The sequence below is a fragment of the Pholcus phalangioides genome, unplaced genomic scaffold (assembly GCF_987345545.1).
Source record: "Pholcus phalangioides strain wild (caught in Gottingen) unplaced genomic scaffold, Ppha-v1.0 ptg000008l_1, whole genome shotgun sequence".
NCBI classification, from domain to species: domain Eukaryota; kingdom Metazoa; phylum Arthropoda; class Arachnida; order Araneae; family Pholcidae; genus Pholcus; species Pholcus phalangioides.
Window position 1 is genome coordinate 30,200,288 of NW_028301601.1, and position 20,043 is coordinate 30,220,330.

A 20,043-nucleotide genomic window follows, 5' to 3' on the forward strand; every position below is an offset into this window, starting at 1 on the left:
ATTGGAGAGAGAGAGAGAGAGCGAAACGGCGTCTTAAGAATTTCTTGAAAATAATTCCTTTGGACTTGTAAATAAATACAAATACAATACAAATACAAAGCCACAACAGGCAAATTGCCCAACGAGGTGGCTGACTTAAGAACATCATGGATCCCCGAGCCCCTACCTACTACTGCTACACCACACATGCCTACACCCCCCCCCCGCGGCACCCCCCAACGAATCGGTACATGCGGGAATGTGCGTGTACGTGTAGTGCAACCTGACGTAAAGTTTGTTTCTGTGTAATGCTTGTTATGTGTAGTGCTGTCATCTGCCCCCAGTTTTACTAACTATGAGTGAAGTGTTATGGTTGAATGATTTACCGTTGTAGGACTGTTGCTCTCTATATATATAATCTCTCTTATATATATAAGTACCTCTCAAATATAATTTCTTAGGTCTGAAATACGCGGCACATATATGTGAAGATGAAGGAAAAACTCAAAGTTTTTCGGTGAAGATTCAAATAAGCCTAAGCTACTATACAGTAAAATTTCAAAATCCCTTTGGATTTTGGCTTCGAAATTGCCAGTGTCGCCATGATGTATATTTGAGTTCAACAAAGCCGCTCTGTGTTTGTCCAAACTGATGCGTCGAGGATTAGTTGCGTGGGAGTGTATTTGCATCAGACATTGTCAAAATATAATCTCTCTTCATTTCCTCTTCTCCTGCTTTCATGTGTATTATGAAAGCAGTTCCAAGTTTGTGTTGAACACCTGAAAATCGTCATTAGGTTTATGTCCAGAAAATGGTAATTTTTCAGGATTATCAGGATCAACGAGCCATTTATAGTATAGTATTCTCCAATCGATTCTGCTCGTTTCGGTAAACGCTTCTAAATTTAGTGACGGCCAGATTGATCGCAAATTTGAATACGTAGAATCCCTCTACGGAGGGATCTCCTATACGGAGATTTGCCCTCTCATGATTTGAAGTTTGAATTACATTGAGTATCGACGCATTGTGTACAAGGTGTCCTATAAATTCTTAAATAGTTAAAAAATTCATAAACAATTGAATGGATTGGTTGAATGCGGTTTGCGAACAAGTTATTCTCACGAAGGGAGTTTTTATTTTTGGTATAGACAAAATATATAGTTCAAAGTTTTATTGATAGAGAGCGTTACATGAACGAAAATGAAAGAAAATCATTATAAATATAAAAATTAGAGTCCATTAAAATGCGAGATGCGTGATTAATAGTTAGTTTCTGAATTTTTCCGTTACTGGCATAACATAAGGCTTTCTTTGTAGTAATGGCATAGGTAAATGAAGCACTGTCAGTGAAGTTGTTATACCTGAGCCACCAATCTCCGTCAGAATCTTTACGAATATTTCGGACATAACAGAGTTTGAAGATTCGGAATTCCATAATAGGCTTCGATACAGCGCCCTCTATTCCCGAAAACTTGAACGAATTTTTTTTTTTTTCCTCTGTACCAAAATAAATCTCCCTTCGTGAGAATAACTTCTTCGCAAAATTGGAGTAAAAAATAACAAATTCTCCAGTGTTTTATGAATTTTTAAACTATTCACGAATTTATGGGAAACCCTGTATAGTATATACAGAATTAACCAGTAGTACAAAAATAATTCTGCACAGCACATCCAGAACCATCGGATTGTAGTTATAAAATGTTTAGGTAATGAAAATAATACTGAAAATAATTTGTGGCAAGGGATTCCCGACCAGTGTGTCAATGTACGGTACGCACAACTTTTAACCGAACGATGGCGATATCTTGGGTTCTATTTATTGTAAAAAAAAAGAAGAAAGGTAGCATTTTTCTTCCTTTAAGATCTTCCATAAGTGTATTAAGTTCATTTTTACTTAAGGGGGTCATCTAGATGTCAAAAATAGATAAAAATTTTGAAAGTCCAATGGTAACCCCATTTTTTTTTCTTCCATATTTGGATTCAGTATCTCAAGAAATGCCGAAACACCAAATTTCATCAATTTTGAAAGAACAATTAGTGAAATATAAAGTATTAGAAAATGAGTGTCGTAATGTTAAACAGAAACATCTTGTTTTAGAGCATAATTGCTGAAATAATATAGGTATCTCGTTACTTTTTATTTTAAACTAGCTGATACCCGGCGACGTTGCTCGCCTCGTAAAAAATGTATATATGTATAGCTTATTAATTATTTCTTAATCAAAAAAATTTCTGCATCAAATAAGAAAAAATTACTTTTATTTTTAAATATTTTAATTAAAAACTTGAGGCAATCGCTTGTGGATACACAATATTTTTTGTTTTGCCATCTGGTGTGTAGATGTACAAATTTTTGGGATTACCAACACGCGAACAGGCGACGTAAAGCCGTCCGTGTGGAAAACAGGGCTCAAGTAGTATCCAAAGACTTCAGAAATTCTGCAGGATACAGAACTGTCTGCGCAGAGTCTGTGAAAATGTCAACCGATTTGTAAGATGTGGTCTCCAGGAATAATTTTTAGGATTTTTTCGTTGATCTTGTTCACACTGTCATTTTTCGATGCCAGAATCACTCTCTCACAAAGCCGGTTTCGGTGATTTTGTTGAATGTTTGGGAAGACTGTCTGAGTAAATTCTTGAACTGAGTTCAAAAATTGGCAAAATCCATTTGGGAACGTAATCAGTCCAGTGCTTGGGTCTAAGGGAATTCTTCCACTGCCAAGTTTGATCAACTGATGCGAAAATGATAGCAGTGCTGAGTCATTTTTCTCGCATGTTGGTGGATAATGATAATTTTTTAACTTCGTGCCAGAGTGTTGATAATTTGAGGCAAGCATTGAGTTCATCAGCTGGAGTTGAGCATTTTTATTCCCAGTTTTGTCGTCGTAGTTGTTGTTCTCTGTTGTTAGCGACGTCAAACGTCCAGCTTGTGCAGCGAATATTATTCAAACTGCTTTTAAGCATTTTTTAAATTAAAACTATACCTCTACGATGGGCGGTTGATGAGATAAAGGCCGCATTAGCACTTACAGGACACCCTGTATATAGGCTAGCAGAAATACCCCGCGCTTCCCGGGTTTTTTTTAATTACTGGGAGGATTGGAATGGTGACAAACCGTTGTAAAGGAATAAACTGTTATGATGGCAGAAATAAAGGTGTGACAAACCATTGTAAAGGCACATATACACGTCTGAAACGCATTGTTGGAAACCACGGTAACCAAAGTAAACGTTCCGAAAGTAATTGTTGAGGTCCCAAAACCATTGTTGCCCGACAGTTTTTCGCCCATTTCGGGCATTTGCCCAGCTCTGACGAAGTTTTAAAGTAACCTACGGTTCAATCCCGGACCTGTTTGGTATATGTGCAAAATCTGGCGACGATCGGTCTAAAACTGTAGATTTGTATAAAGAGCATACATACATACATACTTTCACATTTATATATAAGATGATAGATTCTAACGGGCCAAACATAATTGTATTTCTTATTTTGAATTTGGCATTTTTTCAAGTATGAGTTATGAATTATTAAAACATATTTCTCAAAAATTTATAAATAGAACATACATTATTTTTTACTTCATTCAAATCAGCATAGTCGAAAACACAACAGAATCAATTTTCATTCTAATCTGACCTCTATTTCGCAAGATATGAGCAATTATGTGGTCATTTTCATATAATCGCAAGATATGGGCGATTATATGAAAATGACCACTTTTAGGGACCATATACTAGGTATAAATTTGAAAACTCATTGAAAAATTTCTCATGGCAAATTATGTGAAAATGTTTGTATACGAAGCTCATAACTTTACTGAAATGGGCAATTATTGTTTTAAGTATACGGTGATACGATAGATAAGTCATCCATCCAGTTTTTCAAACATTTTTTGTTTTTCAAGTATTCGAGTAAATAACAACGAAATTTTGCAATTTTTCACTGTTTCAGAAATTCGTTTCATTCCTTAGACAACATTCATGAGCTGAAATGGTAAATGTAATAGCGTGCAAAGAATTCACAAATTAATACCATACAATTAGATTGATGTTAATATTTATGGAGATAATAATCAATAAATAACGGTTCTCCCAATAGCGTAAATCATTTTAGTGTGCACCAAGATTAGGGTGGTGGCTATTGGTGGAGTCGTCCCTGCTAAAACCGCGGCATTTCGTCTCATCCGTATTTTTTTAGCATTATTAAAAATTGGGGAATTGCAAAATGAAACAAAATTACAATATAAAATAGTGCAACGATCGACGGAAAATTCTTATATTTTGACGAAATTGACGTCACAAACAATTGTTTTGTGACACACACACACACACACACACATCATTTGAAATAATTATGGTATAAATATTCGTTCAATCACGGATATAAAGTCACTAAAATGAAGAGTAATAAAAAAAAGTTTGTTTTTCACCTCCATAAAATAAAAACTATTTATTATTTAACAGCACTAAATCTAAACACTCGCGTAGCGCATGGAGTATTTATCGTCCGAAACTTCTTTGGTGTGTGTGTTTTCCCCCCTGCAATCAACCTTCAAATTCAGTTTCTCAGTGTTGGGAGCGTCCCCAAACACATTTTCACTCATATCTCTCATTTTTATACTTACAGTGATGAAATTGTATTTTTAGGATCAATGCAAAATGCGATAAATCAGATATAAGATAGAAAAAAAATGGTTCATAGAGATAGATAGCTTTTTCTCAGCCCAAGATATCAAGGAAACATTTTATTTTCTGGATATTATGCTGAGGTGAACTCGGAAAGAAAAGTCATCTTGTCTCCGCCGGGATTCGAACCCCCCAGGCCTTCTTGCATACCGGGCAAGCATGTTACCATCTACAAGATGACTTTTCTTTCCGAGTTCACCTCAGCATAATATCCAGAAAATAAAATGTTTCCATGTCAATGGTTTATATTGAAGATTTTGAAGTTTGAACAATACTAAATATGTAGATGACCCCTCATCAAGACGAATTGTACATAGTCGGGTAGAAAATCACAAACCATAATTTTTGGTGAAAACCGCTTCATTCCACAACCCAAGACACATCGCCATCGTTCGGTTAAAAGTTGTGCGTACTGTACCTTAGGGGTGACACTGAAGTGTGTACAGAGATCCGGCAGTGTTGCCTTACCACGTTTCTTCAAATTTTAATCTTATTCCCAAGGGTGCAAAAGAATGCAAAGCTTTCAGGAGTTCTTAGTATATACGTCATTTTCTTCAAGTATGACTCAGAAATGTGAGGTGTACGATCCTATCGAAAGTATTGGCTCATTTTTTTAGCATCTCATACTGATTATCACTGCTCAACATACACACACATACTGATTTCCCGCTTTAAGTGATTTTGGAATGATTTTGGAGAGCTGATTTAAAATCTGGCACTGGTTTTGGCAGATTTAGTTTCTGAAATAAAGTGAAAATTAAATTTCAATATAATGCCATAAATGGAATGTAAATCACATAGAGAGAAAATATGCATTAAAAGTTAATACAGTAAATCATTGGCAAAGATATCTCAGTGATTTTAGTGTCGTTTTGGAGCGCTAATTCTGAATCTGGCATTGGTTCCCCGAATTGGCTCTGGTTTTTGAGATAATCTGCATACTCTTAACAATGTGATTCGTATGCTGCTTATGTATCCCATTAAAATATAATTTCCACGTTATCTCAAAATCTAGAGCCAATCTGAGAAAACCAACGCCAGATTCGGAATTCGCTTTACAAAATCACCCTAAAATCGCTGAAACATCCTTGTTAATTATTTATTGTATAGATTTATAACGCACAGTTATCATTGAAATTTAATTTTCACTCAGAAATTAGAGGCAATCTCTGATAAAACCAATGCCAGATTCGGAATCAGCAACCCCTAATTATATTCTAAAACCATTAAAATTTCCTAAAGAACAGGTTTTTTTTAGCAGCATTATCAGATGAAAAAACCTGATAAATTCATTATTAATTTCAAGAACTGAAAATTAAAATTAATATCCATATTATTAAAATATTAATCCTCCATAAACAGTTCTTAACTTCAGAAGATAATAATGTTCATAAATTTGGTTTCAAAACAGATTCATTTACAAAAATGTAACTACTTTCTTACAATAAGGATATACAGTGAGCACATTACATACTCGATTCAGCTCGTGTCAGCGAAGTGAATATCGTTTATGAATTCGTAGAATATTTCGTACTTGGAGGAGCGTGATGGTTATATTCTAAAACGAGATGTTCGTGAAACGAAGATATCTCGCACGACACGTCGGTCTTTATGGTCGTTAACTTACGTCTAATCTCATGATAAAACTCTAACTGCCCCTAAGGTTAGAGAAATTTTGTATTTTCTGATTGCGAAGATATATACAGGAAGGCAGTTAGAAACTTTTCTTCGGTTGTTATACTTTACGCGATCGGAACCCGTGGAAACGGGTCCCATGCATTACGCTATATTTTAAGTGCTTTCTCGAAATGAAACTGGCACAAATTGGCGCTATTATTACGAATTCTGGAACGTTCTGTTCAAACTGACAACGACACACCCTTTCTTTTTTCCATAAAACTTTCTCAAATTGAAAGCTATTAGAGTTTTCCTTATCGTGTTAACAGATTGAAATCGTTTATATGTATTTCTAGGAGTTTCAACGCTATCTGTACGTTCCTAGAGTATTCATGTTGCTCACCGAATAAGGTGCTAAGCGAGATGGTACGGGTGGATCTCTAATTGTATATATTCCCCCACACAATATTTCTATTTTGCATATTTTCATCAAATCCAGCGAGTGAACTCAACCCAATAAACTGATGCTGGCATCTAGTCCGCAAGTTATCAAACCCATTTGCTCATTAATAAGGTGCTAAGCGAGATGACTCGCTCCGATGGATATTTTATATATTTCACAATAAGATTCTCATTTCTCTTTCTTTTTGTATCCTGTGTATATAATATGGCGAGTGTAAGATAACAGATGAGATGGCATGGGGTCCCCCCTCCAATTGCTTTTAAAATATACCTCCATCATAATTTGTGTACATTCATCCGTCTTAATGAAACCCCGAAACTTTTCTCCAACTCCCAACCCCATCTCGTCTGAAATCACAAAATTTGTTAATCGCGACAGTACCCAATTGTTCGGGGAAAATATGTTGTAAAACTTTTGTATGTCAATTTTTTTTTTCCTTTTTGACTCAAAACAGTGTGAAGTTTCACACGAAAGCCTGAAGATCGAGATATATATAATTTGGAAAGAAAATTCACATTCCTCTGTGGGAAATCGAACCACCCATCTCTCATTGTCCGGGCGAGTGTTCTAACCATTGAACTACAGGGGACAGACATTTTCCTTCCTTAGACACCCTTAGGACAATTTTGGCTACGAATGCATGAAAGGATGATTTCAATCTTTGAATGCAATTTGTACAAGGTGTTTAATTAGAACATTGATCAAGTGTTTGCGAGTGCAAAATCAAACACGAACATCGAGCACTCTGGGAGCTTCTGGGAGCACTGTGGTGCTCGCGAGTAACGGGTTGAAGATGCCTTCATTACAATATACTCCAGTGCAGGACAAACGAAGCTTCAGAAAAGCGAAACAATGACATTAAGAGAACATGAAGAGGCCTTTTTAAGAATGAAACCAAGAATTCTATTCGATTTTTTGAACGCAACCTCCTACGCATTTTTAGAGATACGCAAGCCACCTAAGCTTTTCAAGGGATGCATGCATGCACACACACCGCTCATGAATTTCTAGGTGTTTTGAATGCTTCCTACGCATTCTAGAAGATACGAAAATCTCTTAAGCATTTCTAGGTACACGAAAACTTCATTCCTATTTCAGGAGAGAGGTAACCACACATATCCTACATATATCAAGGGAGTGTGCATGCATGCATTCCAGGCATTTCAAAGGGGTGTGAGCGCATTCAACGCATTTCTAGTTGTACATAAGCCTCCTGTGTATTTCTAGGCGTGTGAAAGCCTTGTCCGCATTTGGAGAGGGGTGCGCAAAAGCCCTCTACGTATTTCGCGCGGGGGAGTTGTGAGCATTCTACCCACTGAAGAGTACGCATAATTTCTACACATTTCTAGCAGGGCTGGAAAAAAATCGCCAAAAAATTCCATTCCCAGTAGGGCATGTAACTAAAACTATGTTCAAATAAGTATTTTATATGCCAACGTCGACTACGTGGTTGAAAAAAAATATATGACCGGTCAAAATTTTTATACGCCACTGGTATGTCGGCCAATAGATAAGATCCGGATTTCCTGAGGGTTTCGAACGCTTTCTCGCATTTCTGGAAGTACGCAAATCAATACAGCTCTGCGGATTACTAATAGTCATCGTGCTCAACAGTCTACGGAGCCCCACCCCGCCCCACTCCGAAGATAAACTTTCACAAATCAAACGTAGATTATGCGGCACACACAATCGTTATCCCCTTTCCCCGTGTAACTGCATTATTTGTATACACTGGAGTGCCAAGAAAAACTGTAATACTCCTACCTAATTTCGTGCAGGTTCCTCCACGAGCATTCAGAACTGCAGCAACACGACGTGGCATGGACTCAACCACTATGTTTGAATGTATCCTGAAAGTAATTCCATCATGATTCTCTCAGGGTAATCAACAATACAAGGATGTGACGTCACTCTCCGCTACCATACGAAGGTTTTAACAACAGCCAGTTGTTAAAACCTTCGTACATGGACGGCCGGACCAGACTCAGGCGAAGCTCACAACTGCTGACGCTTCCACCAGATGGCGACTTATACGAGGATGTGACGTGACTCTCTGCTACCATACGAAGGTTTTAACAACAGCCAGTTGTTAAAACCTTCGTATGGTAGCGGAGAGTGACGTCACCGTTGTGGTGGCAGCGTCAGCAGTTGTGAGCTTGGCCTGAGTCTGGTCCGACCGTCCATGTATGGTCCCTTTCAGTGTACACGAGCTCCAAGGAAAGATTGAGAGATTCGATGCCTCTGTAGTCTAGTGGTCTACGGCGTTCACCCGGAAAGTGAAAGCACGTGGGTTCGATTCCCCGCAGGGACCGCTGAATTTTCTCTCTTTCCAAAATATATCTTCGCAACAGCCAGTTGTTAAAACATTCGTATGGTAGCGGAGAGTGACGTCACATCCTTGTATAAGTCGCCATCTGGTGGCAGCGTCAACAGTTGTGAGCTTGGCCTGAGTCTAGTCCGGCCGTCCATGTACGGTCCCTTTCAGTGTACGCGAGCTCCAAGCAGAGATTCGGTGCCTGTGTAGTCTAGTGGTCAGGGGCGTTCACCCGGAAAGTGAAAGGACGTGGGTTCCATTCCCAGCTGAATTTTCTCTCTTTCCAAAATATATCTTCGCAACAGCCAGTTGTTAAAACCTTCGTAATCAACAATTCCATAATGGTGAGAGGTGATTTCAGTGGCATCGGAGCAAGGGGTGCTGTGGGTGCTCGAGCACCCACGGTAATTTGTGGAACGGGTCTGAGCACCCTCAGAATTGATTGAGAAATCGTAATTCCCAATATAAAGCTCAAGACGAGCACCCACAGGTTCGAAGCATTTCTTGACGCCTCTGGGTGATTTTATACAGCACGTTGCTAGGTATCCCATGTGTTCTCAATAATGTTCATATCTAGGGATTTAGGTGGCCTACGGAGGATGCTGAAGCCAGAACAGCGTTCGTGTGGAGATACTCGGTAGCAACTTCAGTCGTGTGTGGTGTCGCATTGTCGTGTTGGAATTGAATAGACACAGGACATAAATAGGTGCAAGTAATCGGAAAAGACGTTTATGTACTACCATTCAGCGTCTTATCAGGGGGTCTCATATCATTCGAACTTCACACGTCTCATACCATGAGAGCACTAAGAAAGCCCGTATCAAGGAAAGACTGTTGTACAGTTCGCATGCTCACTTGATTGATGTACCACCATTAAAATCTGTAGTGATTTGAGGCAGTATTGTGTGAAAGTACTTCTCGTGAAACGATTCTTGCCAGCCGTCGGTGATCCCGTTCCTTCGGGGGTTTTTCCACCCTTGCCTTTTTTGGAAGATTGGATGGTTTTCCGCATTCTTATATTCCCGGTGCGCTGTTTGAGATGGTTGTGAGCGAAAATCCAAATTTCATCTACCTTGGAAATACTGCCACCCATCTCGAGAGCGCCGACTGTACTAAACCACGTTCAAAGTATCTTAAATCGTAACAACCTGCCATTTTAGCAGCAGAGAACGATCTCACAGCTTCCCTTGCTACCTGTTGTCTTATATAGGCGCTGCTGATCACATCAAGTTATGTTAATTGGTTGTATTTCTCCTTTATTTGTGCAAACGCTCTTCCGTACCGGTTTTTCCGGCACTTCAGTGCATAATATAATGTAGATAATTTTATCATCTCTTGTTTCTTACACTGAGGGAATTTCTATGACCAATAGCCATTATTGTTCAATTCGGATAGTTTCCAATGATGAGTTTTATGCAAAATATTTGAAAATTATAATAACAGAAAATGAAAGAAAAATTTTTAGTTCCATATATATATATATATTGATGACTCGATTACATAATTTGATAACATTCTTTCGGCAAAATACAAATGGTTCTAGCGGAAAAACGCCCTCCACATTTCGCAGTGTGTTGTGTAAGTGAATATCGAAAGTGTCTTTGGAGTGAGAATCAAGTGCAAGAGGAAAGGATAGTATTGGAAAACCATCTGCGGCAAAATGCCTCGTTCCGATCATTTAACATCCCTTCTATTCATGTACTTTAGCGCAGTATAAGCCTGTGCTTTTGTTGATGTGCTCTCATTAGTGCGACACCATCTACCATCTCCCTTTTCCGTTTCAAATGCCTCTCCGAGGACGAGCTATAAACACTGGCTCAGACAATGGCCATTCATTTTTTTTTTCTTTCATTCATGTATGTATACACATAAATAACTCACTTTTACAAAACTGAAAAAATGAAGTATCTACTATTGTTAGCGAAATTCGTGAACTGCGAGATGAGTTATCTATTCTGTTCCGTTTTTGTTCACTCCTGCTCGCGCGTGTGTGTGCATTATTTACCATAATTTTTGAAATTAATGGCCTTTGCAATGATTTTCTCGTATTTTGCGTTATATACTTGTTGGATTATCATGAAATTAGATGTTGAACGTAGATTGTTGCCCTTAAGCCAATCTGCATTTAAAAATTCACAGTCCATTACAAAAAATGCTGCAGTCAAAGAGGTCGGAAAATCACCATAGTACGCTATAATATAAATTGTAGAGGAGAATATAAATGTCTACAAAGATTCAAAGTATTCCAAATGCTCCAGGAATTAATAAAAATTTCACAAGAGGCCCACAGAATGCGTTCACTGTGAATATCTTGTGAGCATATTTGGAATATCTTATGAATAGATTAGTTTAGGCAGTAAAGCTGGTCAAAGAAGGCAGGCAAAAAAAAAAGTAATGATAATTCCTTAAGTAAGCACTAAAAATCACTTTTATAATTAATGGCAAAACAAGAAAAAGTACTTGAAAGCTACGAAATTAAGGGTCCGAAAATTCGCTAAAAAATTGACCACTCACTGAATCTTAAATCATTCAACCATAACACTTCACTCATAGTTAGTAAAAACTGGGGGCAGATGATAGCACTACACATAACAAACATTACACAGAAACAAAACTTTACGTCAGGTTGCACTACACGTACACGCACATTCACGCATGTACCGATTCGTTGGGGGGTTCCGCGGGGGGCGGGGTGCATGTGTGGTGTAACAGTAGTAGGTAGGGGCTCGGGGATCCATGATGTTCTTAAGTCAGCCACCTCGTTGGGCAATTTGCCTGTTGTGGCGTTGTATTTGTATTTGTATTTGTATTTGAATCATCTGCAAAACTAGAGCCAATCTGACAAAACCAATGCCACATTCGGATTCAGCACACCTAAAGTCACCGTAAAATCACCGAACTGTCTTCGGCAATAAAATCATTGTTTAGTATTGTTATTACCGATTCAAAATAATTCATAGAATCAACTTACATTTTGGCTAGCAAAAGTCACTAAGTCAACAAAAAAGGCCTTTTGACATACTACTGTAGTCGATTAGAACTTCCAATTAAGTATGACATAAACCAGTCATCTAAGCAACCCCAACGAATCGGTACATGCGGGAATGTGCGTGTAGTGAAACCTGACGTGAAGTTTTTTTTGTTTCTCTGTAATGCTTGTTATGTGTAGTGCTGCCATCTGCCACCAGTTTTTCTAACTATGAGTGAAGTGTTATGATTGAACGATTTATCGTTGTATTACTGTTGCTCTCTGTGGCGAGACTTTTTAACGGGGAGATCGGCTCGCATTTGCGCCTTGAAGTTGGGAACCACAGAAAACCAACTTCATGCCGACCACCACTGTGGGGTTCGAACCCGGATCCTCGCATCGCGAGTCCGTCACTATAACCACTCGACCACCACAGCAACAGTAGTATCGTATATTTTGAGTCGTTATTGAGAGTTTTATAATAAATCAATATCGGGGCCCGTCAACATTTTTCCTTCCTCTTGTTTTTTCTGGCCCGCTTTTGAAAAGTCTCCCCCATCACTGCTCTAAAGACCGTATTCACCGACATGTTTTAAACTGTAGTCAGAATTTTTGGATAAGAGATATAATAATTTTAAGATATCTTCAACATAGATTGGTTAAAAACTTGAATTTAACCAACCCATGTCGATCTCTTATCAAAAAAATTGTGTGTGTGTCACTACAGTTTAAACCATGTCGGTGAATACCTCCCTAAAGCATCTGTGAAGCTTTCGATCACCTGTGAATTTTTCGAGCTGGGATGTTGTGATCATCTGTGAATATGGCAAGCATTTGTGAATCTCTTGAGCATCTAGAATTCATTCGATCATCAGCGGGTATATCGAGCATTTGTTCATCTTTCGATCATCTGCAAAAATCCCTCGAGCATTTATATATCTCTCAGTCATCTGCGAATTTTTCAAGCATTTGTGAGACCCTCGAGCATCTGTAAATCTCAATAGCATCTGAGATTCGATCATCTGCTAATATGTGGAGCATGTATGGGATGTCAATCATCTGTGAATATGTGGAGCGTCTGAGATTTCGATCACCTTCGAATATTTTGAACATTTGTAAATCTCTCCAGCATCAATACGTTTCTTTATTATGTTATGTGATCATCTTGATGATATTTTGCGATTCTCTTAAAAATGAATTACTGATATTTTATCATATCTTATGAATATTTCTATTATTACAAGAATCTCTGAAGAATATATCTTCAAAAATCTCTCCGCTAAAGCTTATACAAGATGTCCTGTAAGTGCTAATGCTGACTTTATCCCATCAATCGTTTGATGTAGAGGTATGGTTTCAATTTTTAAAAAGTGCTCAAGAATCACGGGATTTACCAGTTTTAGGACCACTCGTTACCAGTTTTGAGAGTGAAAAAATACAGGGTGTCACAAAGTAAAAAATCTGAACATCTATATGGTTCCATCTATCCTCTAACGTCCAATTTAAAAGTTGTTGTCCTGTCTTTTCTCAGTTCAACAAAGCAGATCTTATGTTTTAAACCGCAATATTCGCTGAGATATTAGAATTCAAAAACCGGAGAGAAGTTGGGAAAGGACAGCATAAATGAGGGAAAGAAGCGTTGTTTCCGTTATTTTTTGCTGTTATTTCCCAACTTTTCTCAGATTTTTGAATTAAAATATCACAGTGAATATTGCAGTTAAAATCATGGAATTTTTTTTTCAGAAAAAAAAACAGGGCAACAACTTTCTAATTGGAAGTTGGAAAGTAGGGGACCGCATACGTGTATATATATATTCTCTTTTTGTGACACACTGTATTCTCACTCTGAAAACTGATACAGGATAATTTTTGAACACATTTTGAGCATTTTTTTAATTGGAATCACACCTCTACGACGGACGGTTGATAAAATAAAGGCCGCATTACTTACAAGCGATGTAAATGAAACTAAATTATCAAACACCAGTCATATCAGAGTGCAATTGAATTCGTAAACACTTCTATTGATTACGTACAAAGACGTCATTCTCCCTTGTTAACACAATTGTATACGGAAAATCTCCCTCAATCCCCGTGAGGACAGAGATGATTTTTTTTTCCTTTCCTGAAACATTAGTATCTCTTCATGCATCCAGTATTTACAGTATATATAGTTCCATTAATATCCACAGCTATTAAGTATCGAATTTCATGTTTCAAGTAATAAGTCGAGACAGTCATTTCTTTTCCGCACATTCCTATAATCCTTAAATTCATATTTTTCCGTTGAAAAGCATCTGAAGAGTAGATATAATGCGATTATATTTAGTTTTCCGTAAAACATCTTAATTTGGGGAAAACGTCGTATGGCAATCGTTGTCTCTATTGATGATTCGAAATGGGGAAAATGTTAAGTATAAAACGAACTATTTACAATAAATTTTCAATTTGATAGAATTAATATTAAGTTCAAAGAGATTACCTACTTTAAGAATCTAATCATGTATGTTTTTCTGTTACATTATTCCGTAATCGTATTATATTTGCCCTGTGAGTCTTACAAATATAATTTCTGAAGAGGGAATTAAAGTGTCATTTTAGGAGCAAAAATTGTGTACTATTTTTAACTTTCAAATAGCATTAAATGTTTCAACATGAGGAATTAAATATTATAGGTTACAGCACGTTTCCATATTTAAAATCTCATTTCAATAACGAAATCCTCTCATTTAATGTTTATTCCAAAGTTATTTCTTTCATTATAACGTATTTATAATTTAACTACAATTTTTATCCTGATCCCATGGCAATCGTTAACCGGGTTATGGCTGTATTTTGCTATTTTCTGATACTGTAAATATTGTAAAAATATAAAAATTGATTGTGTGGTTAACGATGAATCACTGTACTTCACTTACAGTAGTTATTAATAAAATATGCGCCGATTAATATCCAGAAATGAATGATACACATCGGAGAAATAATTGTTTAAAAAAATTTTTAATTCCAATCAGGTAAATTTTTCCGAATGTATTCATAATGATAATATAAATACCCGAATATTGGTCGTTAGATCCTTGATAATCTTGCAATTCTCGTGTGCCTCTCATAGGATATTGGAATAATATATTCATATTAATCCAAACATATGCAAGAAATTCCAATCATGCATGTATCATTTCAGCAGCACGAATTTTCACTTTTATCTTAAACGCATTATTAAATTTTAATTAAGCATATTGAATGTGTGGAGAAATTTTATAATTTATTTCAGTTTTTTTCATCATGGCATAACATAAATCATGTTATATTACGTTACGCTACGTTACTTATGGTGCATAAATACCACTGTTAAAAATTAGTCCGATATTCCGATCAGGAATATCTTCTCATGATATTTTTTGTTACAAACACCGGTTTGTCATTTTTCATAGTTATGTCTGTTGTTAAAAAAATGTCGTCAACAAATTAATTAATTTTCCAAGGAGTGCTTGATTGGAAGTGTTATTTTACCGCCTCGTGAAGTGATTTTAACTCGACCCATTACCAAAACGAAATACAATTTAATTATTTATTCCGACTACATAGTTGCATTCGTTTTCATTCAAATTGTGCGTTTTCAATTTATAACTAAAGTAAAGCAGCCAGAGTGATTGATTTAACGAGTAGAGCGATTATCAAGTAAAAGCATAACACATGAATTTAGACTGATATGATGTGTCAAGACCATTTTCTTCGTAAAATTCCCATTTGTTTGCGACATTTAAAGAATTTCATTCGAAATTAAATAAAAAATTAAGTAATACTTTCAAGTTGTTAAATTTGAAAGTATAATTATACATAGTACGAATAAAATTAATAGATATATATGTAAGGGAAAGCTAGGAAAAGTAGTACATTTTTAACGAAAAAAAATATTTATAGCGGTATATTTTGAAAATATTTAATACTGTATACGCTGTATAAAAAATTATAAAAGTTAATTTCGAAAAAATTGCGGAAAATTACGAAATATCATTAAGAAAAGTTATAAGAATTAGATAAAATTATTTTAGAAAAAGCTAAAAAATTGATAAGAAAGAAGAAAAAAAAGAAGTTTAATATATAAATTATATTTCTTATTAATTTTTTAAAAGGAAATTAATAAAAAATTAAGAAATACGCGCGCGCGCGTGTGTGTGTGTGATAAAATAATAATAAGAAAAATAATTTAAAAAATGATAAAATGATAAGAATACCTAATACGAAAAATTAACTAAAAATTGAAGGAAAGTAAAATTAATAAAATTTATTAATTAAAACAAGTTTGAAAAAAAGGATAACTCACTAAATTCTATGTACATGACTTGATAATTGACTTGTTGGTAATTGATTTGATAATTGACTTGATAATTGATTTGATAATTGACTTGATAATTGATTTGATAATTGACTTGATAATTGATTTGATAATTGATTTGATAATTGACTTGATAATTGATTTGATAATTGACTTGATAATTGACTTGATAATTGATTTGATAATTGACTTGATAATTGATTTGATAATTGATTTGATAATTGTCTAGTTGATAATTGTCTAGTTGATAATTGACTAGTTGATAATTCACCATATGTAATTGACTGGATAACTTTGGCGTTCGTTGCATCCTTGGGAATGATATTGCAATTTACGAAACGTTACTGCACCCTTGCAGGATCTGTAGTCACTTCAGTTGCACCCAAGTACAAGGTGTCCCATAAATTAGTAAAAGGTGTAATAATTTATAAAAATTGAAGGAATTTATATATTTGAATGCAGTTTGCGGAAAAGTTATTGCCACAAAGATGGTTGGCCACATGGCCACAAAGAAGAGATGCCAACAACAGCATAAATTTTTGTGGCAACTGAAGACAATGGTATCTCACGGTAGCGGTAACCTCTCTACAAGGATATTTTTTCTTGGCCTGCACAGTAGCGATATATAGAGGTCTCGCTGCATTCAAATGACTTGAAAACATTCCAAGACGTGTTTTTCCTAAGGTTCGTCGCCAAGACGATTGAACTGATGAACGATTATAAACGGGAAATATGGGTCCACACATATAAGTAGCACATATAAATATTGCACCGACCCATTTGATGAAGCACACTATCAAAAGCAAACATTTAAAAGCGCTCTGGCATTGGCCCTTCCGTCATCCCAGGTGAATTAACACCTTTATTGCAACCTGAGGATGTGTACTGGAATAAACCCGTCGAAACAGAAATGAAAAATTTTTGGAATGAGTATCTTCGAGATGGAGAAGCAGAATTCACAAAATCTGGGAATAGACGCAGTTTTGCATCGTGGGCGGAGATTGCGTGGAATAATATTTCAGGCGAGTTCATAAAAGACTCATTAATTAGATGTGGCCTCCCAAATTAAGGACTAAGGAAGATGCCACAATAGATTAGCAGAATTGATGGCTTCTGAAAGGATGCCGAGCGTCGAGTACGATTGATTTAGATTAATTAACGGTCTCAGAACAAGAAAGTGATGTGTATAGTTTATTGTGTGTGTGTGTGATTATCGATTATTTGAATATAAGAATGTAAGGAATGTTTATACAGAGACACGTAGCATTAAAAGTAACGCATTTTAACGTGTATAAGGAACAGGATTTAAAAATAAAAAATTACCTTGTGTTTCAATAATCAATCCAGTAATGATTGCGCTAATTAATGAAATTCATTTACGAAACAATAGCGTTATTTGCACAAAAAAACATAATTTGCAGTTCAATTGAAAACCTTTAAATTCAGACTCATCAGAATGCTCATCAGGCTGATAACATCATTTCCCGCAGATTGTCCGCAGCGGTAGATAATCCGCAATTTTTAATGTGTTCAACCACTTTTTTATTAGATAATCCGCCGATTATACGAAGGCAAATACTGTGGCACGGTTTACCATGTTTACCAGCGATGCTTGGGTGATAGTGATAGTGATAGGAACCGAGAGACACCCAGGCTCTGTCACACTCAGTGATATAAGCACATTGTCCCTGGGGACTCGGGTGCCTCCGGGGAAACCTAACCATTTATTGATCTTGAGAAAGATATATTACATACATGGGCAGGTGCCATTACGCACCTCGCCAGTAAACAAGTATAAAATTTGTAATCGAAAAATGGTGATTCTGTAAATAAATCACAATTGTAAATCACAGGTTATAAATCTCATAATAATCGTCATAATCGGGAATAGTTCTTGATAAAATTGATCTGCTTCTCTTCAGGGATTTTCATTGGATCAGTAACTATCACATCAATGAAAGCTGTCAATCTACTGCTGCGTTGATCTGATCGCTGCACCGTGTAGTTTGATTTGATCCAAAGACATTCGTCAGTAATTGCTGCCTGTATCCAGCTTTTCGATAAGCCAGCGTGGATCAAACTATTCTCGACTACTCAGGCTCCTCTTCTTCTTCCTCTTCTCTAAACAGATGTACGAGATCGCTGTCTGGGTGTACTTGACGTCGTAGTCTAGTGGATCTCCTAACTGGCATAGGTGGCTCTCTATCTGGTTCTGGCTCCGGGACTGTAGTTCTGATATCCTCAGGGTGCTGCTCTAGAAAGCGGACCAGTTTACGTATTTTACTTTTCGAATCTTCCCGCTTCAGGATGCACTCAAGCCAAGGTATTCGCAGATGTTCAGCTGGCTCTCTGAAGTGGAAAGCCGTTGTCTTGGGGCATAGAGTTGCGTAGTGAAGAGGCGTGCCTATGGCCAAACATGAGCATTTATCACTGGGGATTGATTTGAACCTATGAAGGTTAGCCGGAAATGGACCATGGCCCGTTACGAACATAATCATCTCACGTGACCATTTATGGTTCCGAGGCATTACATGTCGCAGGATGCTATGAGTTGATCGACCGGGCTCTGTGTTGTCATCCCACCTCTGTTGCCATTTATTCATTAGATCCTTCCATAGGATTGCTTTGGCGTGTGATGCGGGAAGCAGCAGATCACCTGTAATGATTTCGCATTCGGTAGCTTCCTTCGCCGTGGTATCCGCCAATTCATTACCCCATTGGCCTATATGTGCTTTTACCCAAGAGAGGCTTATTCTGGTGTGATTGCAGAGAAGCTTTCTTATTGTCCTAGCCATTTCATGACTAGACTGAGGATTAGAGACCGCCAGTATGCTGGAGCGACTGTCAGATCTAATTAGGGCAGCTTTTCGATATAAAGAAGCATCTAAGACTGCGTTGTAGATGGCGAAAAGCTCAGCCTGAAACACTGAGTTATCATCCTTTAGCTTAACCGACCATCGGGCTATTACTTGTTTACCTTTAGTCTTAACGTATGCTGCTCCAGTCCCTTTTTCCGACTTTGATCCATCCGTGTAGTATATAAGTGTGGATGACTGAAGCAGCTCACCTTCGTTTTCTGGTTCGTCAAAACGTATTTGGCTGTTCCGCAGCCCGACTGACGGGTGGGATGACCAACCCTTTATTTTTCGTTCATATGCCTGAGGATCCAATGTATTTTCCGTCGTTGAGACTGTCTTGCGGAGCTGGAGTAGGCGAGCCGACTTAGCTAGAAACTCCATTTTCAGGCTCAACGGAGGGAGGCCCAAGATAGTCTGGAGAGCATTTGTCGGGGTTGTACTATAAGCTCCTGAGGTGTACAACAGGTATCCTCTCTGAATTGAGTTCAGTCTGTTTGAAAGCTGTACCTGAGGCGATGCACACCAGATTGACGCACCGTAAGCCATAGTTCGCTCTGCCACCGTCAAATAGAGGATTCTGCGCATTATAATCACCTATAATAGAGGTACCGTAAATTTACAGACGAAATAAATAAAAATTAATTTAAAAAATAAATAATAAGTAAATAAGTAATAAATAAATAAATTTATAAAATAAATAAAAAATAAATAATAAAATAAATAATAAATAAAAAATAAATACAATAAAAATAAATTTCCGTAAATTTACGGAAATTTATTAAACTTACCAAAATGCTTGGTAAATATGCATAATGACCG

General features: G+C 36.9%; 1 protein-coding gene across 1 annotated transcript; it reads right to left on the minus strand.

Moving 5' to 3' along the window:
- Nucleotides 1–642: 642 nt before the first annotated feature.
- LOC149084178 (uncharacterized) lies at nt 643–19,770 on the minus strand. Its single transcript, XM_089235274.1, has 2 exons — nt 18,651–19,770; nt 643–758 (listed from the first exon to the last, which is right to left on the minus strand). Exons 1-2 carry the CDS (start codon nt 19,768–19,770, stop codon nt 643–645), a joined length of 1,236 nt encoding a protein of 411 aa, XP_089091400.1.
- Nucleotides 19,771–20,043: the final 273 nt, after the last annotated feature.